The sequence below is a fragment of the Marmota monax genome, unplaced genomic scaffold (genome assembly GCF_021218885.2).
Source record: "Marmota monax isolate L192 unplaced genomic scaffold, Marmota_monax_Labrador192_F-V1.1 WCK01_AAM20220418_F8-fsc00021, whole genome shotgun sequence".
Lineage (NCBI taxonomy): Eukaryota > Metazoa > Chordata > Mammalia > Rodentia > Sciuridae > Marmota > Marmota monax.
The window spans coordinates 24,212,151-24,238,042 of NW_026695228.1; the positions used below are offsets into that span (position 1 = coordinate 24,212,151).

At 48.9% G+C, this 25,892-nt stretch overlaps 2 protein-coding genes across 9 annotated transcripts; both read left to right on the plus strand.

Annotated features, from left to right (window-relative positions):
- The first annotated feature begins 2,197 nt into the window (after nucleotides 1–2,197).
- LOC124088054 (adhesion G protein-coupled receptor E2) lies at nucleotides 2,198–23,628 on the plus strand. 8 transcript variants are annotated; one of them, XM_046437387.2, is made up of 20 exons: nucleotides 2,199–2,320; nucleotides 3,783–3,836; nucleotides 4,013–4,132; nucleotides 4,649–4,804; nucleotides 6,968–7,141; nucleotides 7,640–7,786; nucleotides 8,231–8,377; nucleotides 8,510–8,556; nucleotides 8,667–8,744; nucleotides 9,149–9,326; nucleotides 12,603–12,710; nucleotides 13,041–13,264; nucleotides 13,453–13,632; nucleotides 16,722–16,919; nucleotides 18,188–18,441; nucleotides 18,674–18,740; nucleotides 19,289–19,380; nucleotides 20,359–20,515; nucleotides 20,599–20,709; nucleotides 22,495–23,628. In XM_046437387.2, exons 1-19 carry the CDS (start codon nucleotides 2,290–2,292, stop codon nucleotides 20,698–20,700), a joined length of 2,514 nt encoding a protein of 837 aa, XP_046293343.1. In that variant the 5' UTR covers nucleotides 2,199–2,289; the 3' UTR covers nucleotides 20,701–20,709; nucleotides 22,495–23,628. The 8 variants fall into 8 exon arrangements, 7 of the variants coding, with proteins under 7 accessions (XP_046293349.1, XP_046293350.1, XP_046293352.1 ...); XM_046437388.2 differs by having other exon boundaries at nucleotides 22,563–23,628; XM_046437389.2 differs by having other exon boundaries at nucleotides 7,010–7,141.
- A 99-nt stretch (nucleotides 23,629–23,727) lies between these two features.
- On the plus strand, nucleotides 23,728–24,767 carry LOC124088059 (olfactory receptor 7A17-like). The gene has a single exon (XM_046437408.2). The coding sequence runs from the start codon at nucleotides 24,086–24,088 to the stop codon at nucleotides 24,458–24,460; it is 375 nt and encodes a 124-aa protein (XP_046293364.1). The 5' UTR covers nucleotides 23,728–24,085; the 3' UTR covers nucleotides 24,461–24,767.
- Nucleotides 24,768–25,892: the final 1,125 nt, after the last annotated feature.

Consider the following 25,892-nt stretch of genomic DNA (forward strand, 5'->3'; position numbering starts at 1 on the left):
TCGCTATCAGAGACATGCAAATTAAAACCACTCTAAGACACCATCTCACTCCAATAAGAATGGCAGTTATTATGAAGTCAAACAATAACAAGGGCTGGCGAGGATGTGGGGGAAAAGGTACACTTGTTCATTGCTGGTGGGACTGCAAACTGGTGCAGCCAATTTGGAGGGCAGTATGGAGATTCCTTGGAAAGCTGGAAATGGAACCACCATTTGACCCAGCTATTCCCCTTCTCGGACTATACCTGAAAGACCTATAAAGAGCGTACTACAGGAACACAGCTACATCAATGTTCATAGCAGCACAATTCACAATAGCTAGACTGTGGAACCAACCCAAATGACCTTCAACAGATGAATGGATTTAAAAAATGTGGCATTTATACACAATGGAGTATTACTCAGCATTAAAAAATAACAAAATCATGGCATTTTCAGGGAAATAGATGGCACTAGAGCAAATTATGCTAAGCGAAGTTAGCCAATCCCTAAAAAACAAATGCCAAATGTCTTCTCTGATATAAGAGAGGTGACTCAAATCAGAGTAGGAAGGAAGAGCGTGAGAAGAAGATTACCATGAAACAAGGAAAAGAGGAGGGTGAAAAAGAAAGGGAAAAGGGGAATTGCACAGGAGAGAGAAGGAGACCCTCATGGGTTCACAAAATACATATACGATGGTGTGAAGGGAAGAAAAAAAGAGAGGGAGGGAGAGAGAGAGAGAGAGATAAGTGTCACAGTAGAATGGGTAGAGAATATTGATGGGAGGGGGGGGGGATAGAGAGGGCAGCAGAATACAACTGAACACTAGGATTGCTGTATGTATTCACATGGATGTATAACCAATGTGATCCTGCAATCTGTACACGTGGAAAAACGAGAATTCATACCCTATTTGAATCAAATGTATGATATGTCAAGATCATTGCATTGTCTTGAGCAACTAATAAAAAAAATCCCATGTTAACAGAAAGTATTATGTTTGGGGCAGTATATTTGCAAGAGTGAAAAATTTCGAAACATATAAGCAACCATCAATAAAGACTAGCAAAATAAATAGGGTATGTCGGTATAAATTTTAAAAAGGGGACACACCTGTCTCTAGTACAGCTTGTATGCTGCTATTTAAAAAACCTCCAGTACACAAAGTTGAATGGGAAAGGCAAGTCGAAATACAATGCATATGGTTTTGTCAAGTTAATACTTCTAGTATAATATTGTATCTTTTACAGGTGCAAGGTGAAGAGCCTGAGTTTAGGAGCAGTGATTTAAAAATATAACAACCCCATTAGTAATGAGATTTTTTTCAATAGATTTTTTAATATAATTTGTTACAAACATCAGCTTAGGGCTTATGAGGGAGAACACATATCATATTCATAACAGATGAGATTTCTGCAAGTGAATGCAGATTGGGCCAGGAAGCAATACAGAATTTGGTGTAACCTGGGGGTAGTAGGGACATTCAAACCTACATTGTATGCATGGAACACTAGTACACTTAAAAATAAAGACTGCAAAGAATATGGTGTCTTCCGGGTATTCAAAAGAATAGTTTGATTTTTCACAGCAATTACCCATTTTATTTCAATGTGATTATGAAAAGATAAATACAGAAAAAATAATGCTAAAATTTGTAACACACAATAGTAGTATGGGGACCAGGTGGCTCTGCAGGGCCTGCCTTCTCAGACTTTCCAGGTGTGAGTGTTGGGAATGCCAAGTCTTGCCTCTGGTTGGGGACACGGTGCTTTTGGTGGAAATGAAACAGTAAGACACAAACTTACACAGATGCACCTTCTCCCTGCCCCAGAGGAGAGTCATGTGTTGGGCTGTTTGACTTCTCCTGTCCCATCTACTGAAGCCTTGAGTTCTATATTTAATCATGAGCCTTGTTTTCATGTAAGTTACACAAGTAAGTCTAGTGATAGGTAATAACTAGATAAGTCTATTCATTCTGAACCATGGTCCTTACAGGGCAAGAAGACCAGGAGAATGATCCTTCATGCTTGAGGCTTCTAATACACAATGTCCCACCTTCCTGTCTTGAAAGATGGGAGTCACCCCCAGGAGATCTTCAGCACAATTATTACCCAAACTAAGCAAACATTTGGCAACAAACCTCTGAGAACTGAGAAATTCACCAGGGAACTGATCGGAGAAAGAAAGCACCCAGACCATGATTTCCTCTCTGTGGTCAACTTCGTCACAAGTCATATTTAAACAGGAAGCATTCTTAACTCCAACCAGAACCAGAAGTCCTCCATCACTGGGCTGGCTGGTCTCGGCACCATGAGGAGCGGATGTCTAAGACTGGTCCACGGTAAGTGGGATCCTGAAATGTGTGTGACAAGCAAGAAAGGGAGCTAGGAGCCACCAGAAAGTCCTTTGCTTCATTTCTGCCTGGTTTTCTCACTGTCCCTGTTAGGGAGAGCAGGCAGGGTATTTGTAAAGAATCTCAGCTCTTTTTTTTTTAATTATTAAGTTCTCAAAGAAGAAAGTTGTTATTACAAAGTTCCTCCCTAGCTCAAACTTTAGGACATAGTGGGCATTTGTCCATTGGGCTCTCTGGATAAACAGGACCAATGGGGCACTACAGAGAGAGGGTAAGATGGTTATTTTTTGGACATGGCTCATGCAATTGTGCAGGCTGAGAAGTCCAGACTCTGCCAAGTAGGTGCAGGATGGAGACCAGGGAGGAGGTGGCAGGATGGAGACCAGGGAGGAGCTGATGTTCCATCTCAGGTCCAGAAGCAGTCTGGGCCAGAACTCCGTCCTCCTCAGGGGGCCAGTCTTGGTCTCTTAGGGCCTCCATGGGTTAGATGAGCCCCCCACAGGAGAGGGGATCCTGCTTTCCTTGCAGTCTTCACATTCAGTGGGGTCTCCTCTGATGAAGGCCTCACGGCAATGTTTAGAGCCTGAGCAGCTGTCCAGGCAGCGCATTAGATAAACTGACCAAGAAGGAACCACCAATACCCCTAGACTTTATTTTAGGGATTGAGAACCAGACTCTCTTTGACTCCTCGCCTGTCTCTCTGTTAAAGAGCAAGAGGCTCATGTACCTAAGGCCCCATTGATTGAGGAGGGTCCCCAGGATGTGCCCTGGGAGGGGGCAGCTGCTGAGAGGCAGGAACAGCAGGAGGAGGCCCCCAGCCTGAGCCCAGCACCTGCCCACAGCACCTTCCTGTTGGGGGGTAATAGGGCACCACGGGGTCCCAGGACAGGCCATGGGGCTGACAGTGGTGGTGTCAGATGTGGCTCTCAGGTGCTCCAACCACAGCTGCAGGCCAGGTGGCTGGTGTGGTGTGTGTCCCTGAGGAAGGGGACAGGGCCAGAGCACCTGAGAAACCAGGTAGGGGACCTGAGAGAACAGCTGGCCCTGACCCTCCCTTCCCACCTAAAGGTCAGCGATGGTAGTAAACACCCTGACACACTGGGGTTTGTTCCCATGACCCTAGGACGTGGGTGTCATCTTGTCCCCACTCTACAGAAAGGGAAACTGAGGCAGGGCAGTGAGGCAGCCTGCCTGTGCTCCAGGGTCTGAACCAGGGCCACCAGGCTCCAGTCCCCCACCCACAGGCCAGGAGAGCCACGGCTGGAGCCCAGAGCTTGCCAGGCTCAGCCCCCTTCCCATCCCCCAGACCCTCTGGGAGGCGCCACCTGGGCTCCCTCTGAGGAGTGGACCAGGTCTGAGCCCAGGAGGGTCCACAGCCCCTGCCCTCCAGTGCATCACCTCCAGCCTCCTCTGCCTGCTGGGCCGCTGACCTGCCCTCTCTGTGTCACAGGGCTGCTGTGTGTCCTGCTGAGTCTCTCCAGAGCCAGAGCCCAGGGCTCTCAGGGTGAGTGTGGGGGGAGCAGCCTGTCCACAGCCTGAGCCTGGGAGGGGCCCTGCACCCGCAGCCCAGGGAGGAGAGGCCTGGGCAGGGAGGCTCAGGGCATCTCCCCACCTCCTAGGACCCTCCTCTGGGGACCACATTGCCCCTTCCCAGCCTCTAACCAGTCTGTGCCCCCACAGCCTGTAACCCCCGGTGCCCTCCTAACTCGGAATGTGTCAATGCCACTGCCTGTCGCTGCAAGCCAGGGTTTGCCTCTTCATCTACAGAGATCTTCACTGACCCCCTGGAGATCTGTGATGGTAAAGAGGATGGGGGAGGGGCAGGGCACATCAGAGACTGCGGGTGCCCAGTGCAACTGTGGTCATGGGTAAAGTTCAAGGGCTGAGCTTTTGACCTCAAGGCCATCATCAAAGACAAAAAAGATAAAGGAAAGAGTAAGATGGCAGAGAGACCAGGAAATCACATGGCTTCCTGCTCAGAGAGGACCTGGGCCCCAGGAGTTGGTCTCAGCCTGCCCTTAGGTCTGGGGAAGGTGACTCTCAGCTTATAACCCACCCCCAACCTTGGCATTGTCCCCTGTGTCCAAACTGGGAGTGTCAGCCAGAGGACTGAGTTGAACAGAGCAGACTGTGTGGTCTTCAGGAAAGGCTTGCTCCAGGCAAAGCACAGTCTCAGCAGTGAATCCCAAGATTCTCTCCAATAGATACTAACTCCACATGAAACCCCATGCTGGGTGGCCAGCTAGGGAACAGGAGTCTCTTGCCTGAGAGACCACACACCTTTGGGAGGTGACCCTTGTTCCTGTTATGTTGCAGACATCAATGAATGTGTGCCACCCATGAAAGTGTCCTGTGGAAATTATTCTGACTGCCAGAATGTGGAGGGGAGCTACTACTGCATGTGCAGCCCAGGCTATGGGCTCCTTTCTGGGGCAAAAAAGTTCACTAATGAGAGAGAGAACACATGTCAAGGTAAGGCCTGACCCTCACCCCGACCCCACATGCAGTTCAGGGCACCAGAGCTGATCTGGGGACAGCACTCAGTTATAGCCTCAGCGCCTGGACTGTGAGATGGGGCAGCTGTGCGTGCACGTGTCACCAGCACCAGAGGCAGGGGAGGGTCAGGGCACTCTAGGACCAGCTGCTTGGCCCCAATCTGATATCTCTTCCCATGATGATGGCCAGGGTGCTTATCAGGAAACCCTGTGGGCATGTGAGATGTCACAACATCATTGGTGTTTTCTGTTAAAAAAAAAAAAAAGCCAGGCACAGTGGCCTGTGCCTATGGTCTCAGCTACTTGGGAGGCTGAGGCAGGAGGATCACTGGAGCCCAGGAGTCCAACCCAGCCTGGGAAACAGAAACACCCCATGTCTGGGGTGGGGGGAAGTGAGGGAGAGAGAGAAAAGAAAAAGAAAACCACAGGAAGGAGCCCCTATCTTCTAAAGCTACAAACAAAGGTAGAGGCTGGGGTGTGGCTCCTGGGCAGACAACTTTCCTGGCATGAGCAGGGCCCTGGGCTCCCTCCCCAGCACTGCAGAAAATCAAAACCAAAACCAGAGGTAGCTTTGCTCTTGGTTCACTGCGTGACTTCAGACAAGTCACCTCACCTCTCTATGCTTCAGTGTGTCCATCTGCAGAAGGGGAGTCATGGACTCGAGCATATGTCAGTGGTAGAGCACTTGTCTAGCAGGTGCGAGTCCCTGGCTCAGTCCCCAGCACCAGGGGAAGAAAGGGGGAGAGGGGGTAGTCATAAGGAGGGGATTGAGATTCAAAGGCACTGAGCAGGTTCTGACTCCCAGAAAGGGCTGTTAGCAATGGCTTCTGAGCTGAACAGGGCCTGGGCCACAGGAGTTGTGCTCACCTGCCCTTAGGTCTGGGGGGATGAGGAGCTTCCACTCCACGCCCACTTCAGCATTGTCCCCTGGATCCAGGGGTGTCAGCCAGAGGACTGGGACAGAGGTATCCTGTGGCATCCAGGGGCCAAGGCCCTGGTTGACACAGGTGGTGCCCACTCCAGGCCACTGTCCCACCAGCACAGAGAGGGAGGGTGGTATGAAGGCCAAGGTCAGAGGCAGGGATAAGCTCCCTGGGTCCAAAGCCTGGACTGGCCATCTGTGAGGAGCATGGGAGCAGCAAAACCATTTCCTCTCTTGGAGCCCTCCTTGCATCTGCCCCCAGGAGCCTGGAGCCCCAGAGATCCCTGAGGTGGGGGCTCTCAGTGGCTCATTACTGGGGAACCCAGGGACCTAGGGGGGGAGGCTGTGCCCAGGATGTGGGGGAAATGTGGGAGTTGGTGGAAGGTCCCCTGTGGGTGCTGCTGCACCTCATTCCCAGCTGTCCCCATGCGACACCCACCACCTTATCCCCTCCACCTATGGCACACATATGCAGCTATTGCTACCAGGTGGGAACAGGGGAGGGGACTGTGATCACACCCTGGGGGCTGGAAGGGGCCCTTAGGCGTCAGCCCCTGTCCTGGCCCGTCCTGCTATTGATCCACACAGCCTGGATGAGGGGTCCCAGCAGGGTACCCTCAGGTGCAAAAATGGGTCCAGGAGACCAGAAGCCCTCCCTGCCTCATCCTGACCCCAGGAATCCTCTGGGCTCAGGGAATCTTTGGCCCATTTCTGGGACACCCAGGGCTGTCTGCCATGAGCTGTCACTCACTCCTGTCTTGGGTTCTCTGAGGCTGCTGTGTTGGCCATTCACCTCAGGCCTCTGTCCTGTGGGTCCCTGTGGCACTCAAAGGGGACCTGCTTCCTGAGCATGTTCCCCTCACGTTTAGAGACCAGGAGAGATAAGACGCCAGGAAACACCCCCGGGCCTCAGCTGGGAGCTGCTTCCAGAAGCTTCCTCATTTCCTGTCTGTGGCCATCTCTGATAAGGGGGAACTTCCTCCAGGGGTGGTGACAGCAAGACTCCCCAGAGACAAGCTGGGCACCTTGGAAAGGCCTGTCAGTGTCCACCCACAGTTCTGAGTGCCACACTAGGAGCTGGGGGATTCCTGGGGACGATCAAGGGGGCAGGTGGGACCTGCTGGGGCCTGGGCACCTGGGGCTTTTGGTTTTCTAGTTGTTTGTTTTTGTCCTGGGGACCTAACCCTGGGGCCTTATCACTAACCACATCCCTGGCAGCTGCCGGCTGCCCGCATCCTGCCCCTCTTCTTCCTCTTGCAGACGTGGACGAATGTAAGCAGAACCCCAGAATCTGCAAGGGCCGCAGCACCTGCACCAACACTCAGGGCAGCTACACCTGCCAGTGTCTGCCTGGCTTTGAGATCAACCCAGAGGACCCGAAGCTGTGCACAGGTAGGGGCCCCAGGAGGACCCCTGAGGGTGGACAGGAGCCGGGGGTGCAGCAGAGGCAGGTCCTGTGCCCAAGGAAGTAGAAGACCTGCAGGTTCCCACAGGTCAAGGGGCTCAGGCTCAGCCTAAGGGAGGCTGCAGGGCCATCTGGGCCTCAGCTCTTCCCTGGTCTGTCAACTGAGAATAGAAGAGAGTCACTTTCAGTTCTGACAAGGAGCCTCCATCATGGCCAGAAAGAGGGCGACCAGAGTCCTTGGTCAGGAGGTCCCACCCCCTGGCTCAGTTTCCCTCCTGGCACCTGTAAACTGGAGACCAGGGTCATCACTGTGTCCTTCATGCAGGGAGGCCACCTGAGGTGCTCTGAAGGTGAAGCTGAAGGTCGCTAGTTAGGTACATGTTGAGGTCCTTGGTTTGTGGCGGCAACAAGATGGAGAAGTGGGTGCAGTGAGCGGGGGTGTGGGAGCGGGTCAGGGGCGGGGACTGACCCCTGCTTTGTCCTAGATGTGAATGAATGCACCTCTGGACAAAACCCGTGCCACAAATCCACCCACTGCCTCAACCAAGTGGGCGGCTACCAGTGCCGCTGCCGACCTGGCTGGAAGCCGGTCCCCGGATTCCCCAACGGCCCCAACAACACCGTGTGCGAAGGTGCGGGCTCAGAGGCCACACTCAGAGGCCCGCAGACCAGCCGGGATCGCAGCCCTCCCGGGCAAACTGACCACGTCCAGTGCTGCGACACCTGCGCCTGCTCCAGCTAATGCTCCAGGGGCTGGACACAGACAGATGGGGTCCTGGGGGGAGGAGCTAGGGTCTGACAGGAGGTTCCCGGGGCCCCGGGCTACAGCTAGTGACTAACTGGGTGACGAGTTTCCACAGCCTCACAACCTGAACCTGCAAAGGGCAGACTTGGAGCGCACAGGGCCTCGCACACCCCTTGATCTGGCGCCCACCTCACAAGGGTGTGGGTCTCCAGGTGGCCGCACCACAGTCCAGGCAGGGCACTGATGGCGGGAAGAAGGGAATGGAGTTCAGATGGCAGAGAGCACTGGTCGTGGCTCAGGTGGGGACCAAACTCTCTGTCTGTGTCCCCAGATGTGGATGAGTGCAGCTCCGGGCAGCATCAGTGCCACCAGTCCACCATCTGCACCAACACCCTGGGATCATACCAGTGCCACTGCCGCCCAGGCTGGGAGCTGATTCCTCGGAGAATCAATGGCCGGAACAGCACCATCTGCAAAGGTACCCAGCCTGCCCTGACCCCAGAACCTCCCCCACCCCACACACACGTGCACACCCACGTGCACATGCTCAAACACACCCACACACGCACACGTGCACACCTCCTAATGAACCACTGTCCTGTCCCTGCAGTCATGCCGTTCTTCACCTGGCCTCTGCCCCCTGGAGTCCACAGCCAGGTGAGCGCCTCAGCCAGGACAGGGAGGTGGGAATCACTAGGGCAGCACCCTGTCCACCCCTTGACCCTGAGCTTCCCACCCACCAGTGACCCCTCATCTCACCTCCCCAGAGTCTCTCCCGCTTCTTTGACAAAGTCAACAATCTGCACAGGGATTTCAAGCCAGTCGAGGCCAAGGACACCATCCAGGTAAGGGCAGGATCCAGGGGAAGTAGGGGGAGACCTCCCATAGAGGGGGGGCAGCTGTGGTCTGGGGGAAAGGGAACAGGCCCAAGCACAGTGGGGTCCTGCTCTGAGCTGGCCACTCTCCCAGGGCAGGTGGAATAGGACACTGGGAGCCACACACACTGTTGGACGCCCACGTGCACTGTCTGTCCTCTTGCTCTCATCCTGGTCTTGGGTTTTGTCATCCTTGACAATCACAAACCAGGGCTGACCTCTGAGGAGCAAGGACGACACAGGGAGTCCCAAACCATGCTCTCTCTATCCCCAACTGGACAGTGTCTGGGTCTGCTCTCTGGGGCTGAGTACTCAAGCTCTTCATGTGGACCTTCTGGCCCAAGTCCACCTGCTCTGTGCCCCCATCCCTCCAGAGGATCATGCAGGATGTGGATGAGCTGTTGGAGACCCCTGGGGACCTGGAGAACCTGCCCCCCTCACAGAAGCACTGTGTGGCCACTCACCTGCTGGCAGACCTGGAGAGTGACCTGAGACACCTGAGCAGGGGTCTGCCTGAGGGGACAGCAACCTTCAATTATTCTGCAGGCACACGTAAGTCCCTGGGTCTGCACCAGCCCCTGTTCCTAGCCTCATCCTCTTCTGATCCCACTAGAGCTGAGTGGCAACACTGTACCTCAGTGACTCACATAAATAATCACAACAGTGAAAAAGGCAGAAAACCAAAAATAGTACACATTTACAGTATAGTATACATTATCAGCAGAAAATGACAATAAGGGATTTTAGGGGGCTGGGGTTGTAGCTCAGTGGTAGAGCACTTGCCTAGAGGCACAGGGTTTGATCCTCAGCACCACATACAAATAAGTGAATAAAGCAAAGGTATTGTGTCCATCTACAACTAAAAAAAAACATTTAAAGAATTTTATGTTACAAAATAGAAACAGCTTCAAAAAACTATTTTGGAGTAATATAAATTAATCTTGCTTGATAAGGTATTCACTGTTTGTGGTAAAATTCACTTAACAATTTCACCAATTAAGTTCACCATTTAAAATCCACCAGTTTGACATTTCAGTGGAATCAAGAACATTCACAAACTGATGCAGCCATCACCTCCATTTCTAAGACAGTTTTCTCCAAAATCAAACACAGTGCCTCCTCGGCTTTCATCCCTCATTCCTCCCCTCCCCCAACCCTGGCATCCACTCACCTGCTTGCTGTCTTAATGGGGCTGCCTATTCCACCATTTAGTAAAAAGCAATCATACAAAGTGTGACCTGTCCCTCTAGCTTCTTTCTCCTAGAATGATCCTGTTGAGCATGGCATAGCATCACTCCATCCCTTTTCATGGCTGAATATGATTGCATCCTATGGGTGTTGAGCTGACCCACTCAGCCACTGATGAACATCTGGGTTGGTTCCACTTCTTGGCTATTGTGAATATTGATGTATAAGTGTTTGTTTGAATAACTCTTCTCAGTGCTTTGGTGTATCTGTAAGGACTGGATTTGGTAGGTAACATGGTAATTCCATGTGTAGTTTTGGGGGAACCACCAGACAGTTTGCAGAGTGGCCACACTATTTCATAGCACCACCAGAGGGTTGCAAGAGTGGCCTCTCCATGGCCTCAGCTAAACATGTTACTTCTGATTCATTTGGTTTTTATCACGGCTGTTCTAGTGCATGTGAGGTGATGTCTCATTACTGGTTGAGTTGCATCTCCCTGGTGACGGGTGATGGTTAGCATCTTTTCATGAGCCTCTGGGCCATTTGTGGATCTTTTTATAGAAATGTCTGTTCAGATCCTTTGTGCATTTGTGATTGGGTTGGTCCTTTGGTTGTTGAGTTGTAAGAGCTTTTCATCTATTTTGACAGGAGATGAGATGTGCACCTTGGAAATGCTTTCTCCATCCTATGGATTATCTCTTGGTCGTGTTCCTCACAACTAAAACACTCAGGGTCGCTCCAGATGAACTGGGCTGCAAGAAATAATCACACAAGAGACAGACATACCTTTTTCTTTGGGGTCCTGTGATAGCTCCTCTGACCTTAGGGGTCCATGGAAAGAGAGGGATCAGGTGCTGACCCCTTTTATTGAGGAGAAGCCATTTAAATGAGTCAAGGGGACAGGTTTCAGGAGGTTGAGTCTAGCTTCCTGATGTCTGCTGTCAGCAAGTTGACTGACATCTAGGAGGGCCACTCCCAAAGGCAGAGCAAGAAAAGGGGCACACAAAGGGTGTTTCCATGAAATATTTCATCTAAAACAGGGCAAAGAGATAGTATCACAAAGGTACAGATGAGCATAGCTCAATCCATGGGGTGACATGCCTACGTCTGAAGACATGTCCTCAAACTCCAGACCAGGACAATGTCCAGGTCACTGTGAGATGTAGTGACCAGTCAAAGCCTCTCCACTCAGGGAAGGACAATGTGAATCATTCAGAGTGGCTGCCACATGTTTTAATATCTTTGGTACCATGTCACTTTAATGTCAGATGTTTTGAATTTTGAGGACGTCTAATTTATCTACTTTCTCCTTCATGGCTTGTACATTCAGTGTCATATCTAACAATCAATTGCTAAATCCAGGGTCAGAAATACACCACTATATTTCTTCCTATGGGCTTCAGTTCTTAGACTTTGTTCTATTTTGAGTTAATCTGTGTGTGTGGTGTGAGGTAGGGGTCCCACTTCCTTCTTTTTCCTTGGATATCCAGTAATCCCTCATCAATCATTGAAGAGACTGTTCTTATGCCCATTGAATAGTCTTGGTCCCCTGGCTGAAAGGCAATTGACCACAGAGGTGTAGGTTTATTTCTGGGTTCACCTTTCCCTCTGTCTTCATGCCAGTACCACGCTGCTTTGGGCTCTGCTCATTTGCCGTCAGTTCTGAAATAAAGAAGTGTGAGTTCTCCCCCTTTGTTGCTCTTTTCAGCCATGCTTTAACTACTTGGATCTCTTGAAATGCTATGTTAGTTTTAAGGTGAGTTTTTCTATTTAAGCAAATTATAATATTAATGGCTGTTGGGACATGGATAGGGATGACATTGACCCTGTAGATCTCTTTGGGGCATGTGGCCGTCTTACCAATATAGTTTCCCCATCCATGAACACAAGGTGTCCTTGTATTCATTTGGGGTCTTTAATGCCTTTCAAATCCCTGTAGTTCTCTATGTACAAGTCCTGAGTCTCTAAGTTAAATTTATTCCTAATATTTTGTAAGAGATTGTTGTGTCTATGTTCATGAGAGATATAGGTCTCTTGTTTTCTTTTCTCGGGATATCTTTATCTGGTTTTGGCATCAGACTAATATTGGCCTCCAGGAATTACTAGATGCTCTCCCCTCTTCTATTGTTTGAAAGAGTTTAGAAAGAATTCAAAGAATTTCTGTTCAGTTTAACATAAAAGGCTGGTAAAATTCACAATCAAAGCCATCTGATCTGGGATGTTCATCAGGGAGGTTTTTCATTATTGATTCAATATTCTTATCCATTAATGTCTCTTCAGATTTTCTACTTATTCTTGAGTCAGTTTGGTAGTTTGTGTGTCCATAAGAATTTATCCATTTCATATAGGTTATATAATTTGTTGGTGCACATTTTGCTCTTACTGTTATAATTTTTTGTAACTTCAGATTTCATATATGTATATGTTTATACACATGTATGCATAACACATATATACACATATACATAAAATCTGAAGAAACAAAGAATTATTATGTACATATATGCATGTATGTGGTTATAGTGAATTGGAACTTACACGTAGGTCCTTGATATATGGACATACCCATGTACATATACAATATTCACATATACACATATATATTCCTAACATAACTCTTCTTATTCCCACAAATCATAGAACTGTCCCTAGAGGTGCAGGAGCGAGGAGATGGCAATGTCACCTTGAGTCAGAATCAGGCAAAGATGCAGCTGAACTGGAATCTGGCACAGGAATCTGCTCACAGAGGTAACATCTGAGATGGGGAAAAGGTGGGATATCCACCTTACACCAGTACCATCCTGTTTGGAAGAGGCCTCAGGATGGAAAAAGATGCCCAAAATACAGAATTAAAGACTAAAGGGTGATGTGGGTGGGAAGAGGTCACTAGAAGAGCATCCAAAGGGGAGGTTCTGGGGAGGGATGAGGCCACATTCTGTTGTGTGCACGTGTGAATGTGGAGCAGCAAGTCCCACTATTATGTATCATTATAATACAACAATTCAAAAGGAGGAGAGGCCATCTAAGGGGGAGGCCCTGGAGGAGACCCTGAGACTCACCCGTGGCCTCGTCCTACAGGCCCTTCTGTGGTGGGCTTGGTCTCCACCCCAGGGATGGCCAAGCTGCTGGCCGAGGCTCCCCTAGTCCTGGAGCCTGAGAAGCAGGTGGCTCCCCATGGGACACACAAGGACTTGCTGCCGAGAGTCTCCTCTGTCCTGCTCTCAGATGTCATCTCAGCCTTTTTGAGCAGCAACAACACCCAGAACCTCAGCTCATCAGTTACCTTCACCTTCTCCCACAATGTGAGTGGGGGGGTGAGGACCAAGGTGTGGGAAGAGCCCCAGGCCCAGGCACACCCTTGTTGTCCTCTTAACCTTGAGGTTCAGCAGGACTCCCCACAGGTGCACCCCACACAGGAAAGCCAGCCCTTCCTGGGTCAGCATCTCTGAGCACAGGAAGACCAGCTCACACCCCTGTCCTGTTACTACAGCTGGTGACACCTGCACCAAGGCATGAGGTGCTCTGTGTCTTCTGGGACCACAGCCAGAATGGATGTGGTCACTGGGCCACTGCAGGCTGCAGAACAGTGGGCACTGGAGATGGCAGCACCACCTGCCACTGTACCCACCTCAGCAGCTTTGCCGTCCTCATGGCCCACTACCACGTGCAGGTGAGAGGCTGCCTTCAGCATTGATTGCTGCAAAACACACTTATGCAAATGTTGTTGCTGAAGTGAAATCAATTTGTTCCCTTGCGGTTTCTGTGGGTCAGCAACCCAGCACAGGGGGATGAGTTCCTTGTACAGATTCTAAAAGACTGACAAGACCACATCAGCCAGGGCCGCAGTCTCTCCTGGGTCTTGCAGCCCTCCTCCAGCTCCCTGGTTGCAGGAAGAGTTCAGTTCCCTTCTCTTAGCAGCTGTCAGGGGGGACCACACTCAGTTCCTAAGAGCCACCCACATTTCCTCTCCTATGGCCCTCTTGTAGATTTTCTCACAAAAACCAGTGTTCCCATCTGAAAACCAGCATGAAAATGTCCATCGTATGGAATCCATCTCAAGTTTTGAAACTGTTTTCCCAAGAAGAGTCCAGATCTTTAAAGCAATTGCCTGATCAGACCAGATCCAGGAGAATAAACTCCCTAATCTAAAAGTCAACAGATAGAGACCCAAATTCCACCTGCAAAATCCCTCTACAGCAACACCTAGTTTATCAGAGAATTGAAGAATTAGAAGAAGGTTTGTGTAACAGCAGGGGGTGGACATACAAAGACCAAGTTAGAATTCTACTTACCACCAGGGTCTGTAAGACAACGGTAATTGGGGTTTCAGGTTTACAAAAAAGGAAGGTCTGGTGAAGTTGAGGTCAGAGGGGGTCAGAAGAGTCAGGGAGGATGGCTGGACCGGGGGCTGTTTACCTCCTCCTCTAGCCAGGTGAGTAGGCAATTCTGCTTCCCCAGGTTCAGACTCTTAGGTGAGCTCACATTATGGGTATTTACTGTGAACACCCTGTGACTGTGAGCATGACAAAAATCTCAGCCAAGTGCCTCCGCCCCAGGAGTCTGCATATTCCAAGACCTCGCTGCCACCTCACCCAGTAGCACACGCTCATGTGTCAACTGCTTCTTTATTCATGCAAGAGGCATGTGTTTACGCTTCAAATTTCAGACTGGATGAGAGAGGAAACATGGCTGGGTCTCCCACCCCCACCCTTAGGCATCGAGTTCCTCCAGCCTCAGACAACCAGGGCTCTCAGTGTCCCCTGCACTCTCCTAGGGCTGTCTCAGGCATATCCACAAAACACCTGTGTTTATTCTTTTTTAGATTATTTTTAAAGATGGACACAATATCTTTATTTGATTTATTTTTTAATGTAGTGCTGAGCATCATACCCAGAACCTCACAAGTGCCAGGCAAGCGCTCTACCGCTGTAACCCCAGCCCCCCTGAGTTTATTCTTTGGTTCTTTTCATCCTCATAATGTTGGCAGCTATATTTGCTCATGTGGTTTACATTTTTTTTTTCTTTACATGTTGGAGATTCTTCAAACGCTGTGTACTAACGGCTTCACCATTACTTCTAAGGACACATTGCATTCCATTGTGTGAATCGACTGTAAATAGACTGTCAAATTCTTATCATTTGTTAACACAAAGAATATTGCAAAAATGTCCACATGCTTCATTTATCTCCTATTTGAGTGTGCATGCAGAATGTCTATTTGTTCTAATTCATGACTGCACATAAATAGACACTGCCACATTTCAACAAAGAGAGGCTGAATCTGGTAACAATCCCACCAGGATTACATGAAGGTGGGTGATGACTTACACCTCACTGCAGGGTTAACTATCAAGTTTTGGGGGTCCTTGTCTATGTGAGAGGTCAATATATCTAGGGAAATACTTGTGTCCTTTTAGCAGGAGTGGAATGGAACATCTTCTTTAAGAACCATTTCTATTTCTGCCTCTGTAAACAATTTTTGCATATCCTTGGTCCATCTTCCTATTGGCTTATTGAAATATGTGCTGTTGATTTTCAGGAGCTTTTTATATATTACGGAAATTAGATTTTGTCTTTATATCAGATGATCTCAAAATTCAACACATGTTAATATCACCTGAAGGACTGTTTATTTTTAAATGCTTTCTTAGGAAGCAATTTCATTTTTTTAGATATGTTTCAAGAACAAAAATAGAATAAACAGATCAGATACTTGGTTAAAGGAAGGAAGTTAATGATAACTTAAAATTTACACTTTCCCACCTATTTCTCCAGGTCCTCTTAAAACCATAAGGAAATGAAAAGAAAACCCACCACCCCATTACTCTTTACCCAGAGCCATCTATTTTGAAAGTTTTGCCTCCATTTCATTTATCAGGTGTCATTCTTTCCCTCTGCTCCTCCCCTGCCTGCCTCCTAATTTCCCAATTTTGTCTTTGCACCAAGGTCTCAAATGTAGCATGCACAAATGTCACCTGCAGGGTTTGTACTTTGTTTTCAAACATTTTCTTGGGAAACCATTTCAAATTGACAGATATGTTGCAAAAACAAAATCCACACAAACAACATCTGTGTGCACTTGATCCAGATGCACCTGCTTTGAAATTTTACCTTCATTGTTTATCATTTGAACATTTCCCCTCCCTCTTTCCTCTTTACTCCTCTTCCCCTCAATTACATTGAAATAGAATTGATGGTGGGCTTTTAAATATCCTCAAGGCTTTAAGATGATTTTCAGAAAGAAGTGGGGGAAAGGTGAATTTTAAGTTACTGTTATCATTAATTTTAATTTTTAAGCAAGAATCTAATTCTAACTTCACAGGGACTTGTGGCCAGTAAGGCACAGGCAGAGCTGGACTGAGGCCAGTGGTGTCTGGGATGGGAGGTTAACACCTGGACCCTGAGGTTCATGTTGTGCCCTGTGGCCTCATGGGACAGGACAGAGGGACCCTCAGCATGGGCTTCACACACACCCACTTACATATCAACAGACACCTTACTGTGCCCCAAAGTCAGGAATCCCGGGTCTCCTCCCTCAGTAAGGATTCTACACATCCGGGCCCTTCTAGCCACTTAGCTGCTCCATTCAGAAAAACTTACAGTCCAACCTTCTGAACCTGGAGCCCCTCCCCCATCAGCTTCACACCTGGACCCGGTCCCTGCATTCCTGAATCTGCTGCACCAAATGACACAGATAGCGGAGGGGTTCCTACCCCACAGCAGGGCACGTAGCTGTGAAGGCTCCTCCCTCTACCCCAGGACGACGACCCCGTGCTGAGCGTCATCACCTGCGTGGGGCTGGGCGTGTCGCTGCTGTGCCTGCTCCTGGCGGCCCTCACCTTCCTCCTGTGCAGAGCCATCCAGAACACCAGCACCTCCCTGCACCTGCAGCTCTCGCTCTGCCTCCTGCTGGCCCACCTGCTCTTCCTCACGGCCATCAACAGAACCCAGCCCAAGGTACCCAGGTGTCCCCGCCCCGCCCTCCCAGGGGTGCTTGAACTCAGGAGCCAGGCTGCCGGGCTCCTAATCAAACAGCCTGGGTCCCAGGGAAGTCCATAGGAGGTCGATGCCCATTTCACGTTGATGGATTCAACGAGAAAATGAACCCTCCTTACAACCCCATCACCTACATCTCTTGTTGCTTAGCAACAGGGCTTGCATTCTGGGGAAGTCCCTTCATTAGGGGACCATGTAGGGTGAACTGACACAAACTATAGATGGCATCCGTCAATCACCATACGTGGCCTCCTGATTCAATCAGGAGACACGAAGGAGGCAACTGGGCAGGTGTCACGCGGCACCCCGTTTTACACCAGACACTTTTTACCAGGAGAAACAGGAGGTTTTTAATTTTTAATTTGGTTAATCGAGTCCTTTGTTTTCAGAATTTCTATTTTATTCGTTTTTAGAATCTGGCTTCATTGAAATGATCCTCCACTTCCTGTATCTTCTCCAGGTTCATCCCTTACGTCTTCTTTCAGCTCGTTCAACATTGTAACTAGGAGCTTTCTAAATTCTTCTCCAACATTTGCTCTGCTGTCGTGCCTACAGAGTCGGTTGTTGGAGTGCTGTGGGCTGTGGGGTGTGCTCCTTGCTCTTTCCTGCTGCTTGTAGGTCTGACCACCTTCTGGGTTGATTATCTTCTCTGCTTTGATGCACAGTATTCTTTAGTGACCTTCTGTCTCTTAAGAGCCCAGGGATGGGAGAATATCCAGCTACTGATACTGTCATTCAATGTGCGCCCTTAGCTGTTCCCAGGATCAGCACCATTTGGAGACAAGATACTAAGCCCTGTGAACTACAGTCACTTCTAAAATAATGTGAAAAGCATAGTGCAGTAAATGCATAAGCTGTCACATGACCATTGGATGCCATTTGTAAGTAGTAGGTCCTGCGTGTCCTCCTTGTGTAACCCTGCTGTTCCATAACCAGCAGTGCAGGGGTTGGTTCACAAGAGCATCCCCACTACTGCATGAGGAATGCCACAAGGCGGCGCTGGGAAGCTGTGACGTCACCACTACTGCATGAGGAACTCAGCAGGGCAGTGCTGGAAGGTTGTGAAGTCACTAGGCAGGAGGCCCTTTCCAGCTCTGCTGTGATCTATGGGAGCACACACGCAGCCCATGGCTGAAGCACCACAGTGCAGCGCCTGGTGCACAGCAGAATTCCCCGCCACAGGGCGCAGGAGGCCTGCTGGGCCACGGCACACCCTGACGCTGCCCCAGGGTCTCTCTCCTCCCCAGGTGCTGTGCGCGGTCACCGCGGGCGCCCTGCACTACCTCTACCTGGCCTCCTTCACCTGGATGCTGCTGGAGGGGCTGTTCCTCTTCCTCACGGCACGGAACCTGACTGTGCTCAGTTCCTCCAGCAGAAACAGGCTCATGAGGAGGCTCATGTTCCCTGTGGGCTACGGAGTCCCAGCCGCCATCGTGGCCGTGTCTGCAGCAGCCAGACCTCACCTGTATGGCACCCCTGCTCGGTAAATGCGGACCCCACTTGTCCTTCTCCTCCCGAGCATGTCCACAGCCATCACTTGAACCAAAGTAGCATTTTGAGTATTTCAGAGCTTAAGCAGTAGAGTGTACTGTGACATATCACACATACAGGGAGTCTGGCTTCCTGTCCTTGTGGTTGTGTGTGGTGTGGAGTGACTCTGGTCATGGAGTCCTACATGAACACAGCAAAGTGATGTTGTTCTCTCTCTTGCTCAGGTGCTGGCTCAATCCAGAACAGGGGTTTGTGTGGGGCTTCCTTGGACCCGCCTATGCCATCTCTTGTGTGAGTGATGTCATCAGAGTTCCTTGCTGTCCACATGAGGGTCACTAAAGAGCAGGATTATAAGGATGGTGATGAGAACAGGACTATCCTGGATTGTTAAGGGTTGGGTTGGGTTTTCCAAGACTTCTGCATCTACAAATTTTAACGCTATTGTCAAATACTAAAAGCCACTTTGGTGTAAATGATGCTGCAAGGGCTAGAATGCAAAGATAACAGATTTAAATTTTTATTCAATAAAACTTTCCCTGATGGGGATATAGCTTAAGGGCAGAGAGCTTGCCTGGCATGCACTAGGGTCTGGGTTCCCTCCCCAGAACTGCAAAAGAGAAAAGAAGATATTTATAAACCTCCTGGTTCGTTTTTAGTTATACGTGACGGTAGAATCCATTCTGATACAATTACACAAGCATGGAATATACCTTATCTAGTTAGGAGCCCATTCTCGTGAATGTACATGATGGTGGGATTCACTGTGATGCTGTCATATATGTACACAGGAAAATTATGTCAGATTCATGCTGCTGTCTTTCCTTTGTGGTTTCTTGAAGGTCAATTTGGTTTTCTTCCTGATGACCCTCTGGATTGTGAAGACCAAGCTGTCCTCCATCAACAGAGATGTGTCCACCCTCCAGAACACGAGGTGAGATGGAGCAGGGGACACAACCCCACACAGGTGGATGATGCCCAAGAGCAAAGCCATGTGCCTGGGCAGCCCCTCGTGTCCCTCCTTGGGGGCTTCTGAGTGGCCCAGAATTAACAAATGTGGCTGCCCTTCTACGGCTGCCATCTCAGACTCAGGGCTCTGCTGCTGATGTCCCAAAATGCCTCCAATTCTGATCCCAGCTTGTGACTCCCTCAGTCTCAGGAGGAATTGGCGTTGGCTGATCAGCAATGCTTGGACTCTTTTTCAGCTCTTCTACAGCAAAAGTGCCAAGAGCATTGTTCTTCTCCTGACAGTCGCCACATCTCAGGCTGCACTTACTGCCCCACCCTCAGCTCAGAATCCTTCCCACCCTGTAACTAACTGTTCCTCCCTGTAGATAAACGCTACTCCACTTCAGTCCTCCAGGGGGCGGGGTTGTTCCTTCACTCAGCATCTTGGGTAAAATTCTTGCTCTTTATTCTGGGTTCCTCTGATTAACCTTTCAAATTTTTGCATATCATTATTTAGTTGTATTAGACACTTGAACAGAGCATACGATTAGTGAAAACAGAAATTTGGCCTTTGTTTGTTTTCTAAGATAGGGCCTCACTGTGTTTCCCAGGCCAAGTGATCCTCTTGCCTCAGCCTCCTGAGGAGCTGGGGCTACAGGCGTGCACCTGTGCCCACAGCCTCTTGGTGATTTATGTCCAAGCCCTAGCACAGGGCATCCTCAGTAACACTGGTTAATGAAATTAGGGATCTTCATGGAAAATGAGTTTTGGAACTAACCTTATAAAGTATCACTCTCCTGGACCCCAAATGGCATTTCTATTCTCAGGTATCATTGAGAGTAAAGATCAGAGCTCAGTCCAAGAAATCGCTTACAGGGGAGAGTAGATGCATCCAAGGGTGGAGAGGGGAATAGCCTAATTTTGCTGTGGATGCTTTATAAGCCTCCATCCTCCCCAAACCTAGGATGCTGACATTTAAAGCAATGGCTCATCTCTTCATCTTGGGCTGCACCTGGTGTCTGGGTGTCCTGCAGGCCCCCGTCATGGCCTACCTCTTCACCATCGTCAACAGCCTGCAGGGCGTCTTCATCTTCCTGGTGTACTGCCTCCTCAGCCAACAGGTACCCCTGCCCAGCTCCCACCCATGCCTCCCCACCCGCACCCCTCTCTGTGAGCTGACCCAGAGCGTGGGTTGCCTCTGCAGGTCCGGGAGCAGTACAGGACATGGCTCAAGAGTATCAGGAAACAGAAAACTAAACCTGAGTCCTACACTCTGTCTAGCAAGGCTGTTTCCGATGCCTCCTGACCCAGCACGGTAGGGTCACTCCTGCTCCCAGAGCTCACGTTCCCTGGTATTGGCAGGATTTCTCTCCTCCTGTCCACAGACCATGCTTCCCCTGTCTCCTAGACTCCACCATCATGCCTCCCTATGCGCTGACCTTACATGATTCTCTCTCCCTCCCTCCCATCCACCTCCTTCCCTCTTAATATCATTGTGTCCCCACCCTTATCTGAGTCTCCTAAAGACCCTGGTGATGACCTTAGGCTCACCTGGACAATCCAGGATGATTGTCTCATCTCAAGATGCTTAACATGCATGATCCCAGTGATCCATGAAATGCAAACATTGATCTCATAGAAACAAAGAATAGAACAATGGTTCCCAGAGGCTGGGGAGGAGGGGGTGGGAAAAGCTTCATCAGTGGGTATTAAGTTACAGTCAGGAGAAAGAAGCTCTGTGGTGTGTCGCACAGTAGGTCACTAGACCACAAAGTGCACTATGCCTTTCCAACAGCTCTGAGGGGCTGGGGGCCACTCAGTGGGAGGCCCTTTACTGGTACGTCCAAGGCCCTGGGCTCTATCCCAGCACCAAGTCTCTATAAAATACAAAGAAAGGATTTTGAGAGTTTTTACCACAAGTAACTAATGCATGTTGGAGAAGATAGTTTTGTTTAACCTGATGAAAACACTCACACTGTACACAGGCAGGAAACATCACATTATACCATAAATATGTGCCATCTAAGTAGATTTAATGTAAAATTAGATTTTTAAATCTTTAACATACTCCTTCTTGAGAAGTTCCTTTTCCAGGCATGGTAACACTCACAGGCTATGGGGTTAGGATGTGGACGTCTGTGGGGTCATTATTTTGTCTATCACACCAATTACATAGGTTGGCTTTCTCTCTCATGGAACTGAAAAAAATCCTGCCTCATGTTGTAGATAACTGAATAGATTCACCACCCCCTCCCTCCACCACAGCCCTAGGAAAGATATACACATTCAGGAAGAGAAATGTCAACTTTTTAATCTAGAAAATAGGAAGCCATCAGTTGGGGAATGAAGGCTTCTGAAATTCAGGTGATATGATCAGGTGTTTCTACCATCTTGGGCACTGGACTGCGAGGGTCCACTCTGTTGGTGGCCTGATGTCATTTTATCTTCCAGTGTCTCCTTAAACGGGGCATCTCCAGGATGTCAGTTGATGGACTCTCTTCCTCTCATTTTGGAATCCCTCCCTTGGCTCATTTCATAAAAACAAAACATTTTGTCCTGTAACCAGTTCTGAATAATTTTCTGAAACACAGCATTCATAAGGCTCCAGTGAATCAGCCTCACTTCTGAGAAAGTACAAAATCAGCAAAATGAAATCCCATGTGGCCTCTTGATCATGCCCTGATAAATCCATCAGGCAAGAAAATATTGTGATTGAAGTGTGTGTGTGTGTGTGTGTGCATGCGTGCAACATCATACCCCATAAAGGTAGATGATTATTATTTGTCAATTGAAAATTTTCAAAATCAGGGAGCAAGATGGTTGCTAAGACCCTCCATTGGTCATCCCCCAGGCACAATGGCTTAACAGCTATAATTTACAAACTCATTGTGTATTTCTGGGGTGTGCCCCATGAATATACAGAAAAAAAAAATGGTTACTGTAATAAAGGAAATCAACTTACCCATCATCTCACATTCATGTTTGTAAATGAGCAGCTGAAATCTCTTTATCTAACAAATCATTTCTTTCCTTTTTTAAATTGAAGCTGTGGGTTGTTTTTCAATAATCTTATGTCATTTTTAAATAATTATCATTCCAGACTAATTAGAAAGATTGCTGGAGCTACATCCTCCTTCCCCATGGAAAATCTGAACCTCCATTTTTTAGCCATTAGGACAGGACAAAGACTCTGTGCTGTGTGTTTCAAGAAACCCATGGTGTTGGCCATGTGAAGGGATTCTTGGAGGACATGATCGACATTCAATACCTGCAGAACCTGAAATCTGTCCATGCCCGACATGGTGCTGGGCAAACTCAACATCCAGATGCCATCTGCCGCCCAATTCCTCAGTTTCTCTGTTAAACGTTCTTCTACTGCCCCCTCCCTTCCTATGAGGCCTCTTCCATGCAAAAATTCTAGAAGCAAGAAAACCAGTCTCCCAGGATGCTCACAACCACAGCATTCAAAAGGAATAGAACTCGCCTTAAACTTTTTGTGAAAAAATAAAATAGAAATAGAAAAAAATTATAAAAATAAAATATTGTGGTGCCTACAAGGAAGAGACCTTGCTCTATGTGGGACGTGGGCTTCTGAGGATGTGGAAGGCTCCCCAGAATGCCATATTCCACTATAGATCTTCCATAGTCATGTAGAGGCCAAATTGCCAAGAAAATTGTTCCCCAGATAATTGCCTGACAGACATGTTAGTAAGTAAGAAGTAAAGAGTAGGAGACAAGACTGGGAAGACAGGGAGATGGGCCTGGGTCACTTCCTGGGCAGTGAGTACAAACAGCACCTGCAGATATTTGCTAAGAAACTTACAAAAAGGCTATTTTTAAGTCAGGACCTATGTGACTCTGGTCCGTGCCTTTCCAAGGAAGGAAAAAGGCCTGATGGACATATTGATTGGACAAAAGGCTTCATGGACACCCCGTGGACACTGCATGAATGAATATACTTTGTGACTTTTTCTAATTGTGCTAATTAATGCAAGTAATGGCTTCTTTGTCTTGTAGGGCTTCTACAGAACAAGCAGTTGTCGTTTGGTATCAGGGTTAACATAGACTTGGCACATTTATTTTCATGTGATTCCCAATAATTCATATGCATTGCAAATAGGTGAGATTTCAAAATTACTGATGATATTTCTGGGTGATGAATTGGGTGAGTCAATTTCTTCATTGATTGGTCCATTATTCTTTTTAATTAAAAATTAACCAAGCCTATAGAAAATGGGGCTTCCTCATCATTGATGGAAATTATACAGATCTGGCTTTTAACATTTCACCTAAATGGTGGTTATTACCAGGACATTTCAAAGTGAAGCACAAAAGTCATTCCTAAGACACCTGAGATCAGGAAGGCTCTGACCAGGTGCAGGGAGTCCCCTAGGTCCAGTCAGCTTTGGGGACTAAATTAGGTTTGGTGACTGGGATTTCCAGCTGGTGGTGGCAACAAAAGGGAACTAGTGGCACTAAGGAACCCCAGTGTGACCCACAGCAGAGGAGGGGCCACCAAGCCAATGCCTCCTAGAGCACTGGGTCCATGCCCAGGCAGCCAGGGTCCTGAGGTGGCCATGGACTTCTTCTAGCTGCCGCTTGGCCCCTGGGGACATTTACTTTACAGGGAACCAGAAAACCACACGGGGACTCCAGGATTTCTCCTCCAGGGACTTTCTGAGAAGCCAGGGATGCAGTCGGTTTTCTCTGGGCTGTTCCTGTCCTTGTACCTGGTGACCATCTTTGGCCACCTGCTCATTATCCTGGCCACCATCTCAGACTCCCACCTGCACACGCCCATGTACTTCTTCCTGTCCATCCTGTCCTTTTCTGCCCTCTGCTTCACCTCCTCCACCATCCCCAAGATGCTGGTGAACATCCAGACACAGAGCAAGGCCATTACCTACGCAGGCTGCATCACCCAGATGTGCTTCTTCACTGTTTTTGCACTGCTGGACATGGGACTTCTTACTGTGATGGCTTATGACTGCTTCGTGGCCATCTGCCGGCCCCTGCACTACACGGTCCTCAGGAGCCCCAGGCTCTGTGCTCAGTTCTTCTCCTGAGCTGGCTCATCAGTGTGCTGGGAGCCCTTCCTGAGAGCGTGAGTGGACTGAGGCTCTCCTTCTGCACAGACGTGGAAATCCCACACTCTTTCTGTGAATTCCCTGAGGTCCTCAAGCTCGCCTGCTCTGATACTTTCATCAGTAGTGTCATATTGTACACAGTGACAGGCATCATGGGGTTTTCCCTCTTGCTGGGATCCTTTTCTCTTATTCTAAAATTGTGGCTTCTGTCCTGCGGATCTCCACAGCAGGAGGGAAGTACAAGGCCTTTTCCACCTGCGGTTCTCACCTCTCAGTTGTCTCCCTGTTCTATGGAGCCTGCCTGGGGGTCTACCTCAGCTCCACAGGGACACGCGCCTCCTGGACAGGGGTGTTGACCTCCACCCTGTACACCCTGGTCACCCCCATGGTGACCTTACAACTTTTCAGCTCCTTCCAGTTTTTGAATAGGGTTAACGAGCAAAAGCAGTGTGTCTGCGTACATGCTATCATTCCTTTTAAAACCTTAAAAGAATTAAAAATGCTTGTGGTACTTATGACCCTAATTCTCCATTTATACAAAGCTTGCTCGACTCGATTTGCCAAAAACCCCTTCCGCCCAATGACTGGGTGTCCATGGCCAAGGCTTGTCTGAATGGCGGTGACTGCCTTCTCTGGGGGTCTTACTGGACTGATTTTTGTACCGAGCATTTTGAGAGAAACATGAGACAGAATCATGAGACCCCTTTGGAGATATTGATGGGAACAGGTGAATTTGCAGATTTAGAGAGGCAGTTCAACTATGATTTGGAGGTTTATGATCAGATTAATTCACGTGCAAACAAGGCCTGGCAGCCAATTTCTTCCCAGGATCAGTCTAATCTGGTTTGACTAAGATAAATCAGGGCTCAGAAGATCCGTTCTCCTACTTTGTAGTGCGCTTGCGCCAAGCAGCTCACAGGTCCATGGGGGACTCAGGTGCCTGTGAGTTGGTTGGTAAGCAGCTAGCATTGGAGAACTCAGGTAAGGCCTGCCAGGACATCCTCCTGCCTCATAGAGAAAAGGGGACCCTCTCAGAATTTGTTTGCCTTTGTGCAGACAACGGCCCAAGCCAATGACAAGGTTTTACACTCGTCATGGGTTTGAGGCAGGTACTGCAGCCCCAACCCCGGGATGCCATTCTCATGGGTGTTGGTAAAGACGGTGCACCCAGGGCTTCTGTTCCAGGAGTTTAGGTCTGTGATGTACTGAATGGTGGGAACTTTGAATGGTGGGCAAACCATCCCTCCAATCCCTATGAATGGCACACCTCCAATCCCTGAAGTGGCACCAACTCTCAGCCAATAAAGAAGTAACATCCCACTCCCCCCATGCTCCCCCTCCCCCCATGGTGAGCCCATAAATATCAACACCATGTTCATTCTCTCTCTCTCTCTCTCTCTCTCTCTCTCCC